This window comes from Eutrigla gurnardus, assembly GCF_963514095.1.
Source record: "Eutrigla gurnardus genome assembly, chromosome: 16".
NCBI classification, from domain to species: Eukaryota; Metazoa; Chordata; class Actinopteri; order Perciformes; family Triglidae; genus Eutrigla; species Eutrigla gurnardus.
The window spans coordinates 17,805,928-17,825,868 of NC_139927.1; the positions used below are offsets into that span (position 1 = coordinate 17,805,928).

The 19,941-nt window shown below is 42.1% G+C and overlaps 1 protein-coding gene across 2 annotated transcripts in view; it reads left to right on the top strand.

Annotated features, from left to right (window-relative positions):
• bach2b (BTB and CNC homology 1, basic leucine zipper transcription factor 2b) overlaps positions 1–19,941 on the top strand; it is a 476,383-nt gene that overhangs the window by 387,868 nt on the left and 68,574 nt on the right. The window contains exon 2 of one of the 2 annotated variants that reach the window (XM_084029937.1): positions 13,291–13,338. The exons of the other annotated variant lie outside the window; for it this stretch is intronic. Within the exon in view, the coding sequence (XP_083886063.1) occupies positions 13,300–13,338 (39 nt within the window). The 5' untranslated portion in view covers positions 13,291–13,299. The remainder of the gene's footprint in view (positions 1–13,290; positions 13,339–19,941) is intronic. 2 annotated transcript variants of the gene reach the window in all.

Here is a 19,941-nt window from a genome sequence, read left to right on the forward strand (position 1 = left end):
TCTGCTTTCACAACACGTGCGTGTGGCGGCGGCACTCATGCGCAGTTTTACGCAAGGAGCCTTTTGTTCTGTACAGTATACCCCCCTTTCTTTACCCATGCATGGCAAATCCTCTGCTTCTTAAGGGGGAGGGGGGCTGTCCAGAAGTGTAAACCACCACGGTGACTCAGTGGGGCTTAAATGTCACTTCATCATATCTGAGCCTATCTGAGTCATATTTATTTGTCATCCATTGTTTTCTTTGCACATTAGTAAAAATAGAAATTCAATCATAAGTCACCTCCTGCCCTCCATAGCAAATGCTCTATGTTGTATAATAATAATTTTTTCCAGTCATTTTTAATCCCCCATTCATTTTACTACAGGAAAGATGTGTCTTTGTAATAACATTACTTTAAGGAGGTGTACACAACAATATGATGCTATCATCACCTGGGCTACAGACAATTATTATTTAAACGCGGTGTTTCAGACACATGGTGAATACAGGTAAATACAGACATACAGCATGAGGGGAAATAATGCGTTTTTATTTTAACACAAAAGCATGTAAACGTGTTTTAGTAGTAACCCAGAATACAAGTACAAACCTGAAAATGAGCATGATGTGTCTCCTTTAAAATGACGGTAGTGATGTTGGTTGAGGTTAGGGCCAGCACTTTATATATTAGATAGATATTAATGGCATAATAAGCTCCCCATCATCCCCCACATGCAATGCTTTAACCAGACGAGCTTGTTATAATCTGCTTGTAGCATCATATAATTACAGTTAGAAGCACTAATTATGCTTTCTAACAATAACTCGCACATTGTAAAGCTTTTTGTAATCACTTTCAAGTATATGACCTGTTTTTGCAAGGACCATAATGCATTATTATTTTCATATTAGTAATGGATTAATGTGATTATAAGTTCCTGTAAGTGGTCATTGTGGGATTTGTTTTGTGTTATGGCATCGATTTAATGAAATATCATTTATTATTGTTATTATTGTTGTTATTATTTACTTAAACAGCGACCACTTAGAGTAACTTATAAACATATTATAACAGTGATTATAATGCACTATAAAAACATAATGTATTACACCTGTGGGAAAAAACACTATGATCCTTGCAAAAACTAGTAACTTGAACTTCATTATTAAATGCCTTATAATGTGTTATGATTATTACATTATAAATGTGTGAGTGCTTATAACTGATTAAACAGAAGTAGTATAAGCAAATTATAATGTATTGGAGTCATGGCTGTGATATTAGGTCTCACCCATATTTTCTGGGTATTTGATGAGAAGGTCAAAATGTGTTTAAAGTTTATTAGTTTTTATTTGATTTCTTTGGCTGAAAATGAGCCAGATGGGTGTAAAAATACTGGATTCAACCTGTCAAACACTCATCATAGGTTTTAAGTAAACGATGTAACTCAGAGCTTGCTAAAACAGAAAATAAATAGGGATGTTCACCCCCCTTTTTTGTTGGGTTTAAAGCATCCACAATTTGTTACAATAAAAATGATACACAAAACATTTTCTCTTCTTCCTCTATTTTAAGACTCCTCAAAATAAACCAAGCCCTTTATGAAAAGATGAGTCCTAATGAGGTTATTATATAACAGGGAGAACATCTCTCAACTTGAGCTCGGCTTGGGAACTTCTCCCAGCCTGAACAGTCTCTTTTGGGGATATCGACATAATGAGTCCCTCAGGGTTCCCAGCCACAGCTGAAATCCCACACGGCAACAGGATCCCTTCATGTGACCCTGCCGCCCCCCCACCCAACCCCCCGTTCATGCTTCCCATTCTGAACTTTACCGTCCAGGACCCGGCTCCTACAGCTTTCCGCCGAGCCCGTGATAAGTAATCACGTTTAATGTTGCTGAAGTTCCTATCGCGCTAATTAAAACGGCGATGATGACAAAAGCAGCAGCCTGCGTTTCGAAAGTAACCAAACACTTATGGGTTAATGATTCATGAAATTGCAGTTGGAAGTGATGCGGGTGACCTCCTCATGTGGTGGTAGACGGGTTTCTCCTGAAGCTGCTAAAACTGCATCATTTTATCGGAGCAGAAGAGGGGTGTCAAAGGAAAGCAGACCCCACCTTCCAGAAACGAGCAAAAACCTGCAAATCCCACTACCCCCCCTCCTCTCTCTGCATCATTAAAGGATCGTTTGCATCACTGAGGATATTTGAGTAACCCCCACCAGCTCAGCTCAACATCCCAAGTCAGTTCCTTGGCCAGAAAAAAAAGCCCCATGTTCCCATAGCTCTCCCACGTCAGCACAAAGGCATGTTTGACTGGGCTGCTGCCAGTGTGAGGCGTCGATGGAGCAGCACTGCCGGGAGAAATCTAAGATCCTGCTGCACGTTGCACCAAAGGCGATTGTTTCCTCCCCCCCTCTCTCTCTCTCCTTTGTGATCCCCCTTTCTGTCTCCGTCATATCACGGCTGCTCATTCGTCTCCTCCCGCCGTTCACGGCAGCGCCACACACCGCCGTGTGAAACCAGATTGCATTCTCCCGGCAGAGCCAGCTGCCATCAGTCTGCGGTTGGCGGAGTCGGTGCCTGTCGGTGCGTTTGCCGGAGACACTTGCCAAGAAGCTGTCTGAATCTAAAACGCCACGGGCAGATTTCTGATTGTTTTGCTTTGTTTGGTTCTTGTGTTGCCTGTAAATTACAGAGAGGTAAATCATCCCACATCAAACCCATGTGATGATCTCACCGAGCATCGCCCTCTGAACTCTTGTGTTAATCCTCTTTAGTAACCCGTCCTGTGGTCATCCGCGAGTTTGCAAGTGTGCAAAACACATTGAGCTAATAAAGTGATGCACATCTGGTGCTAATAGCTTTGGAAAATAAAGCGGTGGAATGGAAGAAGGCAGGGCAGGAGGTTGAGGAGCCATTGGAGCAGTTTAGAAGAATGAGCCGCGTGTAAAGTGGTGAATGATGAGAAAAGATTTAGCGCAGTGTAATGACCTGTTTGTATTGGATTAGGGCAGCACTACTACTACGACTGGCAGGGGACTGGAGGGCATCGCCGAGGTCAAACTGAGCTCCGGGGACTAAGTCTGGCTTCTAGCAAGAAGGGTTCAGTTTTTAAGCCAGGGTTTAATCATGTTGCAACTAACTTTACATCTAGTTTAAACTTCTGAAAGATTCCATATAAATGAGTTAAATTCATGGTTGAATTCAGGCTTTAGTGTTTTCTGATTCTGGGAATTCTGAATTGTCTCATTTGAATGTGAACATTTAGAAATGTGTGTTTCTTTTCATAACATGTTTTTTCAGAAGTATTTGATGTTGGGACTTTGAAATTGTGATGACTCTTGAAATTTTGAGCGTATTCTAGTCCTGCTCAATGTTAAGTGTCCTGAGAGGACTTCTGTTGTTTGACACTATAAAATTGAATTGAATTGGATTTATCATGTTAGGTGACCTTGGGTGTTTGAAAGGCGCCAACAAATAAAATGTATTATTATTATTATTATTATTATTATTATTATTATTATTATTATTATTATTATTATTATTTCAGAAACTCAGTTTTATTCACATCATTTCCCCCCAGAGTCTGCAGAATTTAATTTGAATTTTAATTAATTTTGAGAACCGACTTTATTCTGTTTATTAAGTCAATTCAGTCAGATTTTTTAATTTTAATTTCCAAAATATAAGTTAGCGCGTCACCGTGTGCCGTGGAGAGTCAAATAGAAATGCTCCCGATGCACTTGTTTTAATTAGGAGGAATAAATAAATATATATAAACATAACACAAATCTCATGCTCTCATAGGGAATAAATATAGTGAGAGTGGCGTAAAGTGAAAGTAAATTCACTACAACACGGTAATGATCAGCAGAGTGGAGAATCAGGTGTTGCAGCAGCACAAGGACAGAAATAAGTACAGATAGAGGAAAGTGATAAATAAGAATAGAAACTCTACAAGCTTGAAAACTCAAATACCCTCCAGCAGTTCAAGAAGTTGCAGTATGGCGAACAAGCTTCCACAAAGCGCCTGAAGTTCACACACGGCGAACAGTAAAGTAGACGTCCAAACTTCCCACTCGGCAGAGAAGGGATGGATAACATCTCTTAACCTTCCGTCAGACTCACTTAAGACTCCAAGCTAAAGACAGAAGAAGCCGCATGTTCTTTTTAACGGTTCGAAGATGTACGAACACAGCTGTAAATGGATAGAGAGGCGTCTGTGTGCACGCCGTCGGTTCTCGCTGGTCCCGCTCAGCCAGAAGAATGCTGTTTGTGTGCTCCTTCCTCTCCAGGTTGAGGTCATATCCTTATGTGACACCCTTTTGTTCTGCTGGCATTGAAGTGCACGCTGCAACAATGACAATGTCGCCATGCGTTGCTGCAATCACCGCCGTGTTAACGCCGTGTTATTACAGTGTGTGAATACAGCGCTGTTAAATGAGCGTTTATGCTCATTATAAGCCAGACAGTCTCCTGTATGCAGTAGAAAGGACTGGGCGTTAAAGCTACGCTGATGAATATGCTATCAAAGTATATTTTATTTTATTATGTGAGCAGAACGTTAGGAGATACTCAAACAGGAAAAGCTGTGTAAAAAAATTGCAACTTTCTTGTATATTTAAATGTTTTGCAATACAAGTATTAATTTAGTTGACAAAACGATCTGTATTATATATCAACGTAACGCACAAAATTCACAGTTGAAAAAATGCAGACTTTTTTCACTTTTTCTGTTCATTTATTTTGAAAATTATTAACATTCAACAGCTGATCACCAGCCATAATTGTTACTTTTAACAGTTAAGACGCTCAAATACTGGATTTTGCTAATTGATTTTGTCATTTATTTGAGTGTCTTCAAATGCATCATATCTCTAAACTCGGTATGACGAAAGCTAACATTTCTTTTTACTTCAAATCATATAACAATTCTTAATGTAGAAAAATGAGAGCTATATTTCTCAATGGAAATAACGTTATTTGAACGGTATGTTTTTCAAGTTTTTGACATATTATGCAAAGGAGTTAATAGTTTTGTTGTGTAACGTTCTGCGTGTTACATAATGACATCATCACAGGCGTAAAAAGAGTTTAAGGTTCTTTTTTGTTGTTGTTTTTTTTAACAAAAGAACGTTCTAAAATGGTCTAAAAATAAGCCCTCATACAAGAACATAAGTCAATGAAATGTATATGTATCTTCATAACAAAATAGCAAATCTCACATTTGATGCCAACGTCCTTTATGTAAATTAGTTAGTAATTAAGTTATTAGTTAGTAATAAAGTTGTTTAATTCTAATGATTTTGCCATTCAAAATCTGCTGTAAAACTGTAAAAAAGAATGTCTTCTTTCTCTATTACAACAAATATTTACGCTACATAATGTTCCGTATTTAAAAAAAATGTGTTTTATTATTATTCAAGTCTCAGTACCGGCCTTCTGCATCGGGCTGGCACGTATTTTTTCTTTTCTTATCTTCATCATCGATCTCAAATTCCTGACTTCGCTGCCAAAAGTCTCTCTCTGTGTTTCCAGATGAGTCTTACTGAGTTACGCTTGCATCATCTTCACTGTCTGTAATTGAAACCATTACTGTAGTTGAAAGCGACCAAATGCAGCTAGTTTCCATCTTGCTAGAGGGCTGGATGTTTCCTGCCAAGGTCGTTTTCCCCCCCGCTCCGCCTCCTCCGGGTCGATGGGAAAAAGAAGTGGCGCTCAGTCAAGCATAGTGGAAGGTATTTCAGACAATCAGCGGATTCCTGGTACGGGCAGTGAGGTCATTGTTTTAGTGAAGGAGGGGGGGCCGGGATGACCCTCGTGGCAGGACTCCTCCCTGGACGGATTTATTTGTGCTGCTCTACACATCGGAGAGACACCCTGCAAAAAATGAAACACTCACGTTGCAGTAGCTGTGAGCGTATTGAAATGGAGAGTGATGGGTTTTTCTTCTCGAAAAAAACAACAACCGCTGTCCATCATTATTATTTAGAATTATCTATGGAATGGATTGGATTTGCTTTACAAAAAAACAAAGTTCTGAGTCATTCTCTAAATGACGTCACGCAAGGCATCATTTCCTGCCGATTGATTTTGCAAATAAACGACCCCATTGGTCAAATATTTGGCCAAAGTCATTATGACGGAAGCAAAGGGGGGAAGTCAGGAACAAAGTCCGCGTAGGTCAAACAAACACAGGACTTTAACCCAGGAGATGCATGTGTCCCGTGTAGGCAAGGGACGATGTGAAAATGTCACGATTATCCTGCCTTTATAATTGTGATTCACGATTATCCTCAAAATATGCTTAAAATGGCACAAAAACAAACATATTATACGTACTATACAATACTGGTATCACTTGATATCTTGTGAAGAAACCTATTTTAACATTTTTTGTTTGAATTGAATGTTATTTTTAGTGAAAAACAATCAAATAATCTTAAATAAGATCATAAATCATAAAGTCTCCTCAATAAAGGATATATTAATGAATTAATAATAAAAAAACTGTATCCTGTATTTTTTAAATAAGGCTCTATTTTTCACTTCTCTACCAAGATAGTGAATGAGACATCTTTTTCAAGATCGTGAAGCTATTTAAATTATCCCATAATTGTAATTCACCATTCATCCACAGTAAAATCCTATATCGTCCCGCTGTCTTATTTTGTAACTTACGTAACATACTGAACATCAAATATGTAACGTCGCTTTATTTACATATGTAACGGAAGTTACGTCACAAACATCCTTATTTAAATCCAAACCTTGGTTTCCTACACCCAACCTTGTTACCTAAACCTAATCCAACTGAGACAACTGAACCATGATTCTTGAGTTGATCTTGGTGTGGAGAGTGTTTGAAATGCTCCCATTTGACTTTAAGCACATCAGAAAAGCTCAGCATTATAATAGCTGTGAACTGAGACCTCCAAGACTCAAAATGAAACAAATAGATGAGAATCTTTTTCTAGTTCTCCGGGACCAGCCTCTTAACGGCTGCATGCACTTTGAGGCGGTTTCCAGTAAATGGAATCGTATCTTCTTCATTGACGTTGTCGGAGCAGTGGAGTGTATTAAACAACAAAGCGTGTTCGCTGTGTGATTGGGTGAAGGAGTGCAGCTGTAAAGGAGTTTGTGTGAGGGAGGAGAAGAGGGTTGGCGGAGGATGAGGGGGTGGGGGTGGGGGGGGGGGTGCATCCTGTGAGACCAGCACAGGTGGTTGGGAGGGGGTTGGTGTAGTGGTGGGAGGGGAAGGCGGGGTTGTGGGCGTGGAAGTGCAATAATGTGCCCACTTCCTGTACCGAGCCCCGGTGCTCTACTGTAAAACAGTAAGCTTACAAGGAGATCAGCAGGATTTGCCGGCGGTGGCTTCCTGCCATTTCACAACAGGCAGCCATAGGTGGAGATCCTGTCTGCGCACTCTAGTGTGCCACTGCGCCTCATACTTTTCCTCATGACGTGCTTTTTTTTTTGGTCTAATCACGGCACAGGAAAAGGAGCAAGAAAGGGAACATTAATTCTACAGACGTAAAAGGGCTGTGAAATGAAAGCATTAAAAAAACTGGGAGCATGACATTTACCCCGATGGGTTTTCCATTTGTCGCACGCTCGCAGATGTGGAGTGGAAAACATGAAAGTCTGTGTGTGCTGCTGGGTTAAATCCGTGCATATAGCCCTTCCTGTGGGGGAGTCATCTGTGCGTGGATACTTGTCAGCCAGCTTTATGCTGATTTCATCCTGTAATTTCGAGTGAAGGAACCTGTAAAAACATAACAATCACAAGTCTAAACTCTGCTTTGACCAAAGAATCTCTGCCATCTTGCATCATTTTGGGGCCTTGGATGCATCAATACAAACATGATTGGTTTATGGATAAACGTTCCTGCAAACCACACGATACATTCAACAAAAATGCGTTTCATAAATATGCTTTGTATCGGCCTGGTGTCATGGTTGCCACACGTTTAACACTGTGGCAAACGATTGGTTAGATTTAGGCAACAAAACTACTACGTAACAGTCGCCCATAGCTGTCTTTCTCATGTAACGTTATGTAACAAGGGCAATGCATTACGTAACAATAGTGAATCAGTGTTTTTTCCGTTCATTTCGCACGGGACACAAACAGTGGCGTCCCGGGTGAAAGTCCCATGTTTGTTTGACCCATCCTCCACCGCCGCCTGCTGCCCTTTGTGGGTTTTCTTGCTTATTATACCCATTGTTTTACCTCATAACTTTCATTAACGTCCCTCTTGATATACTACGACAATATATTTTCCTTCCGACTGGCCTGAAACAGATCACATGCACATCCATCTCACGGAATAATTTTCCTGAAGTTGAAATTCTTTGATACATTTTGAGATGATGTTGTACTATGCAGGCTGTTTTGGTGTCATCATATGGGTTAGGCTGGAGATCGCCGCTTGTGACCCGTGTTTAACCAAAAGTCAACGTGGACTTATTTTACCGTACTTTTTGTGACTTTGTTTCGTAAGTGACATAACGAGCCTACTTGTTTGAAAAAGATCCCGCCTCCTCGTCCCCTCGTAGCATATTCGCTCGCTCATTAGGAAGAGGTGTTAAAATGTGATCCCAAGTCACTGGAGGAAATGACCCCAGAGCACGAGGTTTTACAGGCGTTAGGAGGACTGATGTTGACATATGATAGCCAGCAGTTACTGATTCTCTGCAATAAAAGGTGCTTTTAATGGTGCCACATCCAGAATAGGTCAATTATAGTAAAAAAAAAAAAAGACCCAGGTCAACATGTCAGGAAGTGGGAACCTAAATGACCCAAGTCCATGGTGCAGTGAGAGAGCAGACTGTTGGTGTGTACCTGCAGCGGTCACATGTCGGGACAGGCATTAGGGTCAGAGGGTGAAAGGTCAACCAGTTAGAGTCATGGACGCTCCGCTGTTATGCGGTCACGAGGTTGTGTTCACACAACAAGGCAGCCTCTGACTTTTCAACCGTTTACTCCCATGTATGATTTTAAAGGTGAATATTTTTCCATTTCTGGGAATTCAATTTGAGTTTGACATCACGTCATAAGTCGTCTCAGTCGTGATTGGTCTCTTGCAGTCGGGACGTTTTGAAACATTTTTTTTTATGTGCGAACAGTTTTCTCCTTGGCCATAACCGTGCAGCCCTACAGCTGGTATTGTCAGCCAATCAGGGGTCCAGGTTATTTACCGTTTTGCATGTAAGGACATCGCTATTGTTTTTTTCATTATGGTTGCCAGTACAATAGCTGAATGTGTCTACCAAAAATATACTTTTTATACCTCGCTTTGAAGGGAATCATGTTTTTCTACTGCTGCAACAATATAGTGAACCTTTTGTTCTCTCTCTACCTACATGCTAAAGCCTTTGTGTTGAGGAAGACATTGCCAAGAGGAAGTTGGACATTGTTTCTCCTCCCACAACTTTTCATGCAGCTTTTTTAAGGCCAAATTAAATAAGATTGTTTACAATGTGTATTTCTTAACAGGTTGAGAAAAAAAGAATACTGCCATTATAATTTGTGTTTGAGCAGACTGTCAATCACGGGATGGTGGTTGTGTGATTAAATCAAATTTAATTAGGTTAAATAGTGACAATTTGTGTGTTTACGCCTTTAAAAAATAAAAATAAGGAAAATTAAAAAATGTAATTTACAATTAATTAATTTACAGCCTCTCAAACCCTCCATCGCCCTAACCGCCGCCAATTATTTTTTACAAGACAAAGTCTTTCAAACTTCTCTCAGCGCTTTTCATCCACTCCTTCATCTCCGGCCGCTCAGGAATACCATAAGATGGGGTAGAAAGCTCTGGAACAAAGCTAGTAAATGGAGCTTGATTTAAAAAGGTATTAAAATGCTATTTCCAAGGTCGAGACTGAACACCAGAGTCATGAACGTGAATGGAATTATTTACTAAATCTACTAACAAAATGAGTGTTTAATGTTGCCTGAACACAAGAAGCCGTATTAATATGCCGTAATAAGTCTGATTATGTGACTGATCAAATAAGTGGCAGACAGTCAGTGCTCTGGTGCTCTACTACAGACGCACCAATAAAGTCTTCAGATTTGAAGACAACACGGAATAATTAGCCGGAGCGTGATGTCGGCTCTCTGGGAGAAAGTATTGCACAAGTTTAAAGTCCAATTAAAGCGGCGTTCCTCCAAAAGAAAGAGACCTGAAGGCAGACGTGGGAAGAGTGGGTGACGGCTGAGTTCAGTAGTCATGGCAACATGAAAGGATGCAGGAGCCGGCCATTTAGATGGATTACAGTAGCACCGCTTCCCTTTCATCTCACTCGCCGCTCGTGTCTGGAGGGGAGGAAGCAAATTGGTTCTGGTGGTGCTCGGCGAGCGCCGCTCGCTCTCTTTCCGATAGCCGAGTGCGTTTGAACGCCGCCGTGTATACAAGGGGAACGCTTGACGCCGCGCTGCAAGTCAACTATCGCAGTCATCTTCTCCAAGAGGCTCATCCATCACACTTCCGCTCTGCAGCTTTTTCTCCAAAGCAGCGATCCATCAGCGGGCCGCCGTAAACCGCCACGGTATCTGTGTCGCAAACGTGCAGCCACAAGCTTTCAGCATTCAGGTCAAGCTGCACGATTGTTATCAGTCAACGCAGAAAAGGTAGAGAAGAAGAAGAGAAGAAGACAAGAGATTTCACAGCTGTTTGGAAAGTGACAGTGAAGGGTTTCTTTTAGCCACTTGCTGCTTGCGCTCGCTCCAGTCTGACACGACTAAATCCTTAATTTAACTGACTCCAATTCCACTCTGTGTCATTGTTTAAGGAGTCCGTGTTGCGATAAGACGACTAAACTTGCTACGCAGATGACACCCAGCTGTTCCTCTCTTTTCCCCCGTCCTCTGACACTCACATTGCAACTCGCATCTCGGACTGTCTGGCTGACATCTCTGTCTGGACAACTGCACATCACCTTAAGCTTAACCTGAATAAAACCGAACTCCTCTTCATCCCAGGGAAAGACTGCCCTCGCATGGACCTGTCGGTCACTGTCGAGGGCATCACAGTATTGCCGTCGTCAACTGCGAGGAACCTGGGTGTAATCCTCGATGACCAACTATCCTGCACCCCCAACATCACTGCTGTGGCCCGATCCTGCAGATTTGCCCTCTACAATATCCGCAGGATTCGGACCTTCCTCACAAAGGATGCAACGCAACTCCTGGTCCAAGCACTGGTCATCTCCCGCCTTGACTACTGCAACTCTCTCCTGGCCGGACTCCCGGCCTCTGCGATTAAACCATTGCAGCGTATCCAGAACGCTGCAGCACGCCTTATCTTCAATCTACCCAAATTCTCCCATGTGACCCCCCTCCTCCGTGACTTCCACTGGCTCCCTGTTGCAGCACGCATCCAATTCAAGACGATGGCACTGGCCTTCAGGGCCATCAATGGAACGGCACCCATCTACCTTCAAACACTGGTCAAACCTCATACCCCGAAGCGAGCACTCCGCTCCTCTACTTCAGCTGGCCGGCTGGTACCACCATCGCTGAAATCAAACAAATGTCGCTCAGCAAAGTCCAGACTCTTCTCTGTTCTGGTCCTCAGTGGTGGAACAAACTCCCGACCAATGTCAGGACAGCAGAGTCATTTGCCATTTTCCGAAAAAGGCTCAAGACTCACCTGTTCAGACTTCACCTCGACTCTACATAGCATGACCCACTAACACCCCCCCCCCCCCCAAAAAAAAAAACAAAAAAACAAAACCTTACCTATAGCACTCTGATCGTAGCACTGTCGCTCTTAACGTACTACGTTACTCAGCTGAGGACCTAACACTTGTTCTATTTTTAGCTCTTACTTTATCGGCAATGATATGTTGTGGTTTCCTTGTTTCCTTCTTTTGACAAATGTACTTATTTTAAGTCCCTTTGGACAAAAGCGTCTGCTAAATGACCTAAATGTAAATGTAAATGTAAACTGACACTGAATTAATCAGTCAACGGTGAGCTGGTTTGTATCGATACCAGACTACAGTTTCTCAGCAGCAAACTGGCAGACAGATTTATGATAAAGTAAACCAAATTTACAATGGCCATGTCTTTATTTTTTTTAAAGAATTTTAGTCAGCTGCCACGAAAAGGGTGATTGAAAGCCCTGGAAAAAAATCGGAAAAAAATCAGAAAATATGGACTTTCAGTTGAGTCAAACTACTATTTCTTAAGTCAAGACCAATCACAAAAAAGACAAATACATTTTATCAAAAAACTTATTTTAGTTTTTTTTAGTATAGAAAATAAAACGTAAAAGTTTAAGAAATAAATGTTTGGTTTAAAACCAAAATAATCTTTTCCCATGTGCCTCTTCTGTTTAACCTCTTGTCAAATAGATTACTTATTTTTGCATCAAAGCTTTTAAAATGATAACAAATGTCACATTGTAGTTTCCAACCAAATGTTTGTCTTGAAACTTTTTTATTTCTGACCAACTGTAGAAGAACTCAGAGGCAGTGATGCACCGAAATAGGGGAAAACAGCAAAGTCTCATTTTTAAGAAATCAAATATTTTGATGTTTATGTCTTGTTATGGATCACAAATGTTGTAACCCCTGCAAAAACATTAAAAAAAAGTAAAGGCACAAAAATAAAACATTTGAATGAAATAAATCCTAACCTAAGCTGTACTATCTAATTATTTCTGTGGCTTTTGACAGCATTTAATGGTCTTCTTTAGCAGACCATGAGTAATTGACGCTAACTGTCTCTCCTGAGATGCAGCTGAAAGCTTTCTGTCCACAAAGGACTTGAGGATGAAAGCGGATCAACTTTGTTTCAGGAGCAGCAACATTGTAACATCAAACACCATTTATTTTCTACAAGTAGATTAATCCTCCCCCCTTTTCCCCCTCTTTTATTTCTGATTCTTAATTCTAGAAAATCCCTGAAACAAGTAGGTTTACACTTGTTCTTTAAATAGAAAACAAATTAGGTTTTTTTTTAGCTCGTTCATCTAGCGTCTGGTCGTAGACTTGATCAGAAAGTTTTGTCGGGTGTCATCGTAGCAAAATGACAAATCAAAATCTGCGTTTGGAATCCTCACATTTAAAAGTACATGAGTGGATTGTTGTATGTTTCTTTAATTCTTTCCTGTGAGATTGTGGATGATAGGAGGGTCTGTGTTCACACTGCAGGGGCAGCACACACACACACACACACACACACACACACCCTACCCGCGCACCAGCGACCTGCCAATCATGTACCTGCTTCTGTGAGTCTCTCTGGCTGATAGCGATGTAGATGTGTCAGTGTGACCGTGCAGCGCTCGTGGATAAATGATCACTAATCTCCATCGTACGATGAAGGACAAGTCTGTGAGTAACTCTGTGCAGAACTCCACCTTTTTTGTTTTTTGCGTGTCAACACGTTATTTCGTGTTGGCAGGAAGGCTGCTTTTGTTTTGTGTTTGTTTATTTTCCTGTTGTGGTGAGACGTGAAGCCGAGGCACACGTTTGTGACGCACACAAGCAGAAATTCAGGCGGTGCTGTACTTGATTGTTTAAATTTACAATTGATATTTATTAGATATAGTCCCAGCAGTGTGAAAAAAAAGGAATTCATGCATTCTATTCTGTTTAAACGTTAAAAAAAAAGAAGAAAATAAATATGTTTGCAGAATATGAATGAAACAACTCCAATGAAACCGAAAACATGGAAGGCTTTTCGGCTGTCAAACAAGAGAAAAGCACAATAAATTGTGCGCCTTTCATTTATAACTTACTGTTGCTAAGGAAATAAAGCTTCCTTCTCTGACTTCCTTTGCAGGTGCGTCAAAAGCAACTGTAGTCGACTCGATGTTGAATGATAATTGATCCGACTGCTCGTATAAATCTTTCAACAAGCATCGCCGTGACCGTTCAAACTCACAAAATAAATGAGGTGAACGCTCTCCCTAAAATATACAAGTACAAATATATATCTACATTCATGCAAAGTATTCCAGTATGAATATGTGCTTGTTAGAAAAGGAAACTATAACTCTGAAGTGACATGCTGCTCACAGATCTCTTTATGGCAGCTCTCGCGTGGATATGGAGTCAGAACTCTTATCCCTGCTTTTCTTAAGAGTCCACTGGCCGACACAAAGGCCTTCTTTGTCTCGGAGCTGTTAGTCTCATAGCCAGAGTTTGTGGCTTAACGATATAGTTGGGCTAAAGCTGCTGTAGTAAGACTACAAGTTGTCAGAGTACTTAGACCAGACCACGTGGAGCGCTGGCATCTGTGTGTCGCGCCCTGAGACCAGCTCAACGTGGAGACTTACTTCTGGCAGCAGCCGCATGTTGGTTGCTCTGGCCTATGAGTCCTCCACCCGATGTAAATATGGATACATATAAATGTGTATATCAATGTGTTTGTGTGTGTGTGTGTGTGTGTGTGTGTGTGTGTGTGTGTGTGTGTGTGTGTGTGTGTGTGTGTGTGTGTGTGTGTGTGTGTGTGTGTGTGTAATGTAATGACAGCACCTACTGCACTAGTCTTCAGTTGGCTTCATGGCCTGGATGTCATGGACGTAGGTTTTGAAGCCTTGAATACGGCACATTTTTTTTTGCCATTCGCCATCTTGGTTTCTTTGGTCGTCACCATCCGAGTTGGAGCTTAGTACAACCTGACGCTGAATAAGAGCTTTTTAGGCGACCAGAATGTTAAAATGATCTTTCATGAAGTGAAAACACGCAGTGAAAGGGTTAACGGTCAACCGTGGCCGTGGTAGCGACCTGTCAATGACAAGGTAGCCCCGCCCTAAAGCTTTATGGTCTATTTGACTGGACCATAATTGACTAAATGAACATGATGTTGTGTTGAAGAAGACTGAAACTAGAGATTGAGAACATAAACTCATGTTTACAATGTTTACTGAGATAATAAATCAGGAGAGAAGTAAGGTCATTTTGTCAGAGACTTCATTTTTTGCTTCGTTGGCTTGAACGTCTGGTGCCGATCGATGATATTGGTCCTGCAATTTGATTGGTGCAATAAATGTGCAGGTGAACACTAAACATTTATTTTTCTCCATATTGCACTGAGCGCTGAGGAATTAGTAGAAACTGTAACATCTTTGCAAGGCTGCGTTAACATTTGAATGCGGTTCTTTCTTAACTATTTTACCGGGTTGTAAGAGAATTAAGCTTAAATCCTGAATGACTTCCTGCTTCCTGTTTGTGCCCAGGCCAACTGTCTGACTTGTGTGGTTATTAAAAACATGTCTACCAAAAACTGGAGGGAAAACAGCCAAGCCGTAGGAGTACACGTAATCCAACCTTCTTATGCAGTCTAAGACAACTAATATGTCAAAACGTACCCAGAGGGTTTTCTCCGTCTCCGAACTTCATCCGTGACTTATATTGTTTGGAAAGATGCTTTTGAACAATATAATACAGAATTTAAGGGATTCGATGATCTCAAAATAAATCCTTATTCATGTAGAGATATTTCCTGAGGCATTGACACGCTTTTCAAATGCTTTATGCACCTGAGCTATCTTTTCCCTTTTCTTTTTTCTCCTATAAAACGCTCGAAGAATTGTGAGTTAGTTCAACATCTTGAAATAAGGCAGAAAAACATGTTTAAAATCTGAGACAGATTGCACTCTATATTTCTAATGTGCTTGTACGTCACAAACAAGTGAAAACACCCCGTCACACTTGTGGAACTTCTCACACTTGTGAGGTCTCGGTGCCCTTCGAGCGTTTTTACACAGCACACAGCTCACACGTGGCCCCGATCTGGAAGCTTTCGAGCACCGCCGCATGTTGCCGGGGTTTTGCGCGAGGCCCCCCTGAAGCATCCACCGCCCAACTGTACGAGCCTGTCCGCCTCGTCTGCTTTCCCATGATGCACCTCCCCATCTCCCAGCCCCGGCGCAGGGCAGTGAAAGAGGCCATTGTTCCTGTCACTCTGAGGCATGTTGCATGCACTTCTGACACGGAGTGGGAGAAATGATTCCCTTTATGCCGCTGGAATGTCTTTGAATCGGCCCGTTTTCTGCACGAAGAAACGCTGCACTTTTAGCACACTTTGATTCAGTCGCACACATGAAGAGAAAGACAATATAACGATACTTTGTTTTATGTTCATTTCCTTCCTCCTTGAGGCTTTTTTTTTTGTTTGTTTTTTTTTAAACTTTAGCCCGACCTGGAGCAAAGACCACCTCTGGAGTCTGATCCCCTCATTGAACTGAGCGGCCTGTTAACACTTTGCAGGAAAACAAGCAGCTTTCAGGAGCTCCTCTCCCTCTGATGCCTTTCTTTGCCCGCCAAGCTTTGATTGATGTGCAGCGAAACCACAGTTGGGAAAGCCTGCAGCTTCTCTCAGGGATTTTTCCTGCATGATGTAATGTTTTGATTATCCTCTACGTGGTGTGCCATGTACGGTGGCATCAAAACAAAATAAATTCCCCCCCCCCCCCACACTGAAAAGGTGGTCCCCTGGGGCAGATAATTTATGCCTCACATACCATGAGACCCTTTAAATCTGCTGAACAGGACGTTCTTCACTTTGACGTGTGTGAGAATGTTTCATTCTCTCCGTTCTCAAGTTCAGGTTCACTATTTCCGAATGGAAGTGAGACTTCCGGGTCCGATTTCTGAATCTGAAAGTGTAAGAGGTGGGATGTAACTATACAAATACTTAATATATTTTCAGCGAACTGTGTCTGTGCTCAAAACAGGCTACTTACTTTAGTTTGAATGCATTTGAGGGGAATTATCGATAATTCTTTTTAATGGAAAATATGAAGCGAGATTCAGTCAGCATTGCAATTAAACAGCCAATAGAAATAGAAATGTCTCTCATAGGGATACTTTTGAAATTCTACCTTGAGTACCTTTCAGAGCCTGTACTTTTTCACTTTTACTTGAGTGAAGAAGTTGAATCAGTACTTTTACCAGAATGATTTTGACTGAATATCTCTACTTTTGACACTTTTGATAAGTGCTTAGCTTAGCTTAGCCGCAGGATTCATAACCACAGCTACTTGGGTTGTAAACCAAGAGCGCTAAGTCACCAAACACTGGCCTACCCGTCAGCGGCGACTCTATTTTTAACCCTGCTGTATCACGTATCGCCTCTTGCCATTTTGTTCTTTTGTTTTCGGCGAGGAGGGATATTTCAGGACACTCTCGGGTGGCGTGGGAGGCAAGGTGAGGCGAATCCTCTCCCCGACAGTTGATCTGTCCTCTGCTTCGTGTGTGTGTGTGCGTGCGTGTGCGTGCGTGTGCGTGCGTGCGTGTGTGTGTGTGTGTGTGTGTGTGTGTGTGTGTGTGTGTGTGTGTGTGTGAGTGTGTGTGTGAGTGACTGAGCCTGCCGCTGACCTGTTGCAGGGGTTGAGAATGCGCTCTCCCCATTCATTAGGCTGGGCGGCCCGCGCTGCTACCAAGCGCTTTCACTACATCTGTATTTGTGGTCTCTGATTGGATCCAGATGGCAGTCTGGAACACCCGTGCAGACCTCGTACGAGCTTCACATATGGCAAACGGTAAAGGAATATTTAAAGGAGCCGCGCCCCCGCCGGTCACTCTGGAAACGAGTCCGGGTCCGTGTGCTGTTGCAGTACGAGCAGCGCATTCATAATCTGCAGCATCCTGCAGTGTCGCCAATCAGAACACATACGAGGCAAATGTTTTTGTACTGTCCCTGATGGCCAGCTAGAAAGCAAGCCGACAGCCAGACATTGCTTTGTAGGCCAGAAGAGAGAACTTGAGAAAAGCAGGGCAGATCCACCATGCTTTCTGATCCTGGCCAATCGCTGTCTGGACTGAATATTGGTTTGTTGGTGTCAGAAAGTTCTAATTCAAGCATCAGAAAGGTGTGGGCAAAGGGACATCAGAAGCTCTTTTCTTTCACATACTGCTGGAATCACTGGAAACAGTGAAAACAGTGTCTCAGCTGGCGATCACTAAATCCACTTAGAACTTAGAAAAAGACATACAGGCAGAAAACGACACACTATTTTCATTAAACGTGTCCTTGAACATGTGTAGTACCACCCACATACTGATGGTATTTATGGGTAAATAACAATATGTATCCTGCCACGCTAAGACGTGCAGGGACCGTATTACGAGCCTATAAATGAAGAGATTAAAACCCAGCTAAACCAGCATGGGGCTCAGATGGTTATGTGGTGAAAGGCGTGTAAAAATCAAACGATATACCATTCAAACATTTGGAACCTGCCATTTGTTGCGTTTGAGGTCCGGTCGATGATCAGGACGAGGTAAAAGCCCTCAGACTCGTCTGCTGCTGTATTTGTTTGGGTTGGGTTGTCCTCAGATTTCTTTCTTTTTTGCTGCTATGAATGTGGCGGTGGAATGTGCGTAGGGTGGAATAACAGAGGTGGTGGTGAGGACCGGGGGGGGGCAGTGCAGGAATTCCCACTCACTTGGCTCATCTTGCATTCGCTCTACTCCTTCGCAAAATCTCCCCAGCGGCCGCACAAGGAAAAGGGATGTTTTGTTTGTTGTAACAGAGCGCTGTCGGGGCCGTGCGCGCCTTGTTTCTCAGGCATCGGGACCCCGGAGAGACGCTGCACAATGTGGCAGCTTGGTTAGCAGGGGGGGGGCACCACTGAGTTCATTAATCCGCCTGTCAGGGGCCCCTTTTTGCTTTTATTTTTAGCCAAAATCCATCAGGCCTGACAAGTGGGGCAATTTGAGCCAAGTCAAGGGCAGCGCTCCAGGTCCCTTCCTCAAAGTCAATCTTCTCCTCCCTTCTTGGGAAAAACCTCCGGATGGCCCTGCTCCGGGCCTGGGGTTTTGTTGAGTCATGTGAGATCATGTACACAGAAACACAGGAGAGGTGGGGGCTCCGGGGTAAATCAGGTGGGTGGGGTTAGGGCCGGGGGGCAGTGGGGGAGCTAAAATCTGCTCACAGGCCAGCAGACAGCAGAACACGCTGGTGCTAGCCTTGTATAAGGTAATGTCTAGTGAGCGTGTTGGGGTGGGACGTGTGCACAGATTTATTTTAATACACAGCCGGTCTTGCCAGTGGGGGGAGGGATGTCGAGCCTGCCAGCTCGTCCCAGGACCGCTGTCACACGTCGGACAAGACGGAACTTTTTAGTAGACAAAACCCAACACAGGCGAATAAAAAACTGAAAGGAGGCAAGTTTCAGTCCAAGTTTGACCTTTTAATTTGCATGATCAGACTGTCTTTTTCTTTTTCTTTCTTCAACCCCCTGAATGCTGTTTGAACTCCTTTTCCTCATGCTGTCTTCATGCGGCTGAACTCGCTCCTCTCACACATGCATGTTTTGAGTGAATTGCCCTGCAGGGACGTCTAGATTTGGCATGTCAGTGTTGTATTTAGCATCGCAGTGATACTGTATGAGTTGTTGCCTGGAGTGGTTATCGTCCACTGCACAGAGGCGGTAGTCTGCTTTGGCTTCACACCTGAAACAATACGTCAATGCATCACATGTCAGCTTTAGGATGATATCAATGAATGAATTTGTCATGTAATCGTAAATATTATAATTATTTCTAAATATATTAATTATATTACAATAATAATTTCTAGTCGATTCTCAAAATAGTTAATGATTGGGTGCAAAAATTCATTCTTGCAGTTGAAAGCTCAGGTTAAAGCTAGTGAGTGGATTTTTGTTTTTCAAACTAAAAGAGTTTATAAAATAAAAGTTAAATAAATTATTATTTTATAATAAAATAATGGTTGTAAAATAATCATAATAATATTTGCACATATTCTTATTAAATTTATAATTATGAACTTGTAATAAATTACAAAAAATAATATTATTCTGTCTATTGACTAATTGATTTATTAGTTAATTGTTCAGGCTGGTCTCCTGACCTTTTTCAAGTCGTTTATTACAACGATAGTGATAAAGTCCTGTATTATCCCATCCCAATTACAATGTTTACTGAGGTAATAAATCAAGTGAGAGGAAGGGACATTTTCTC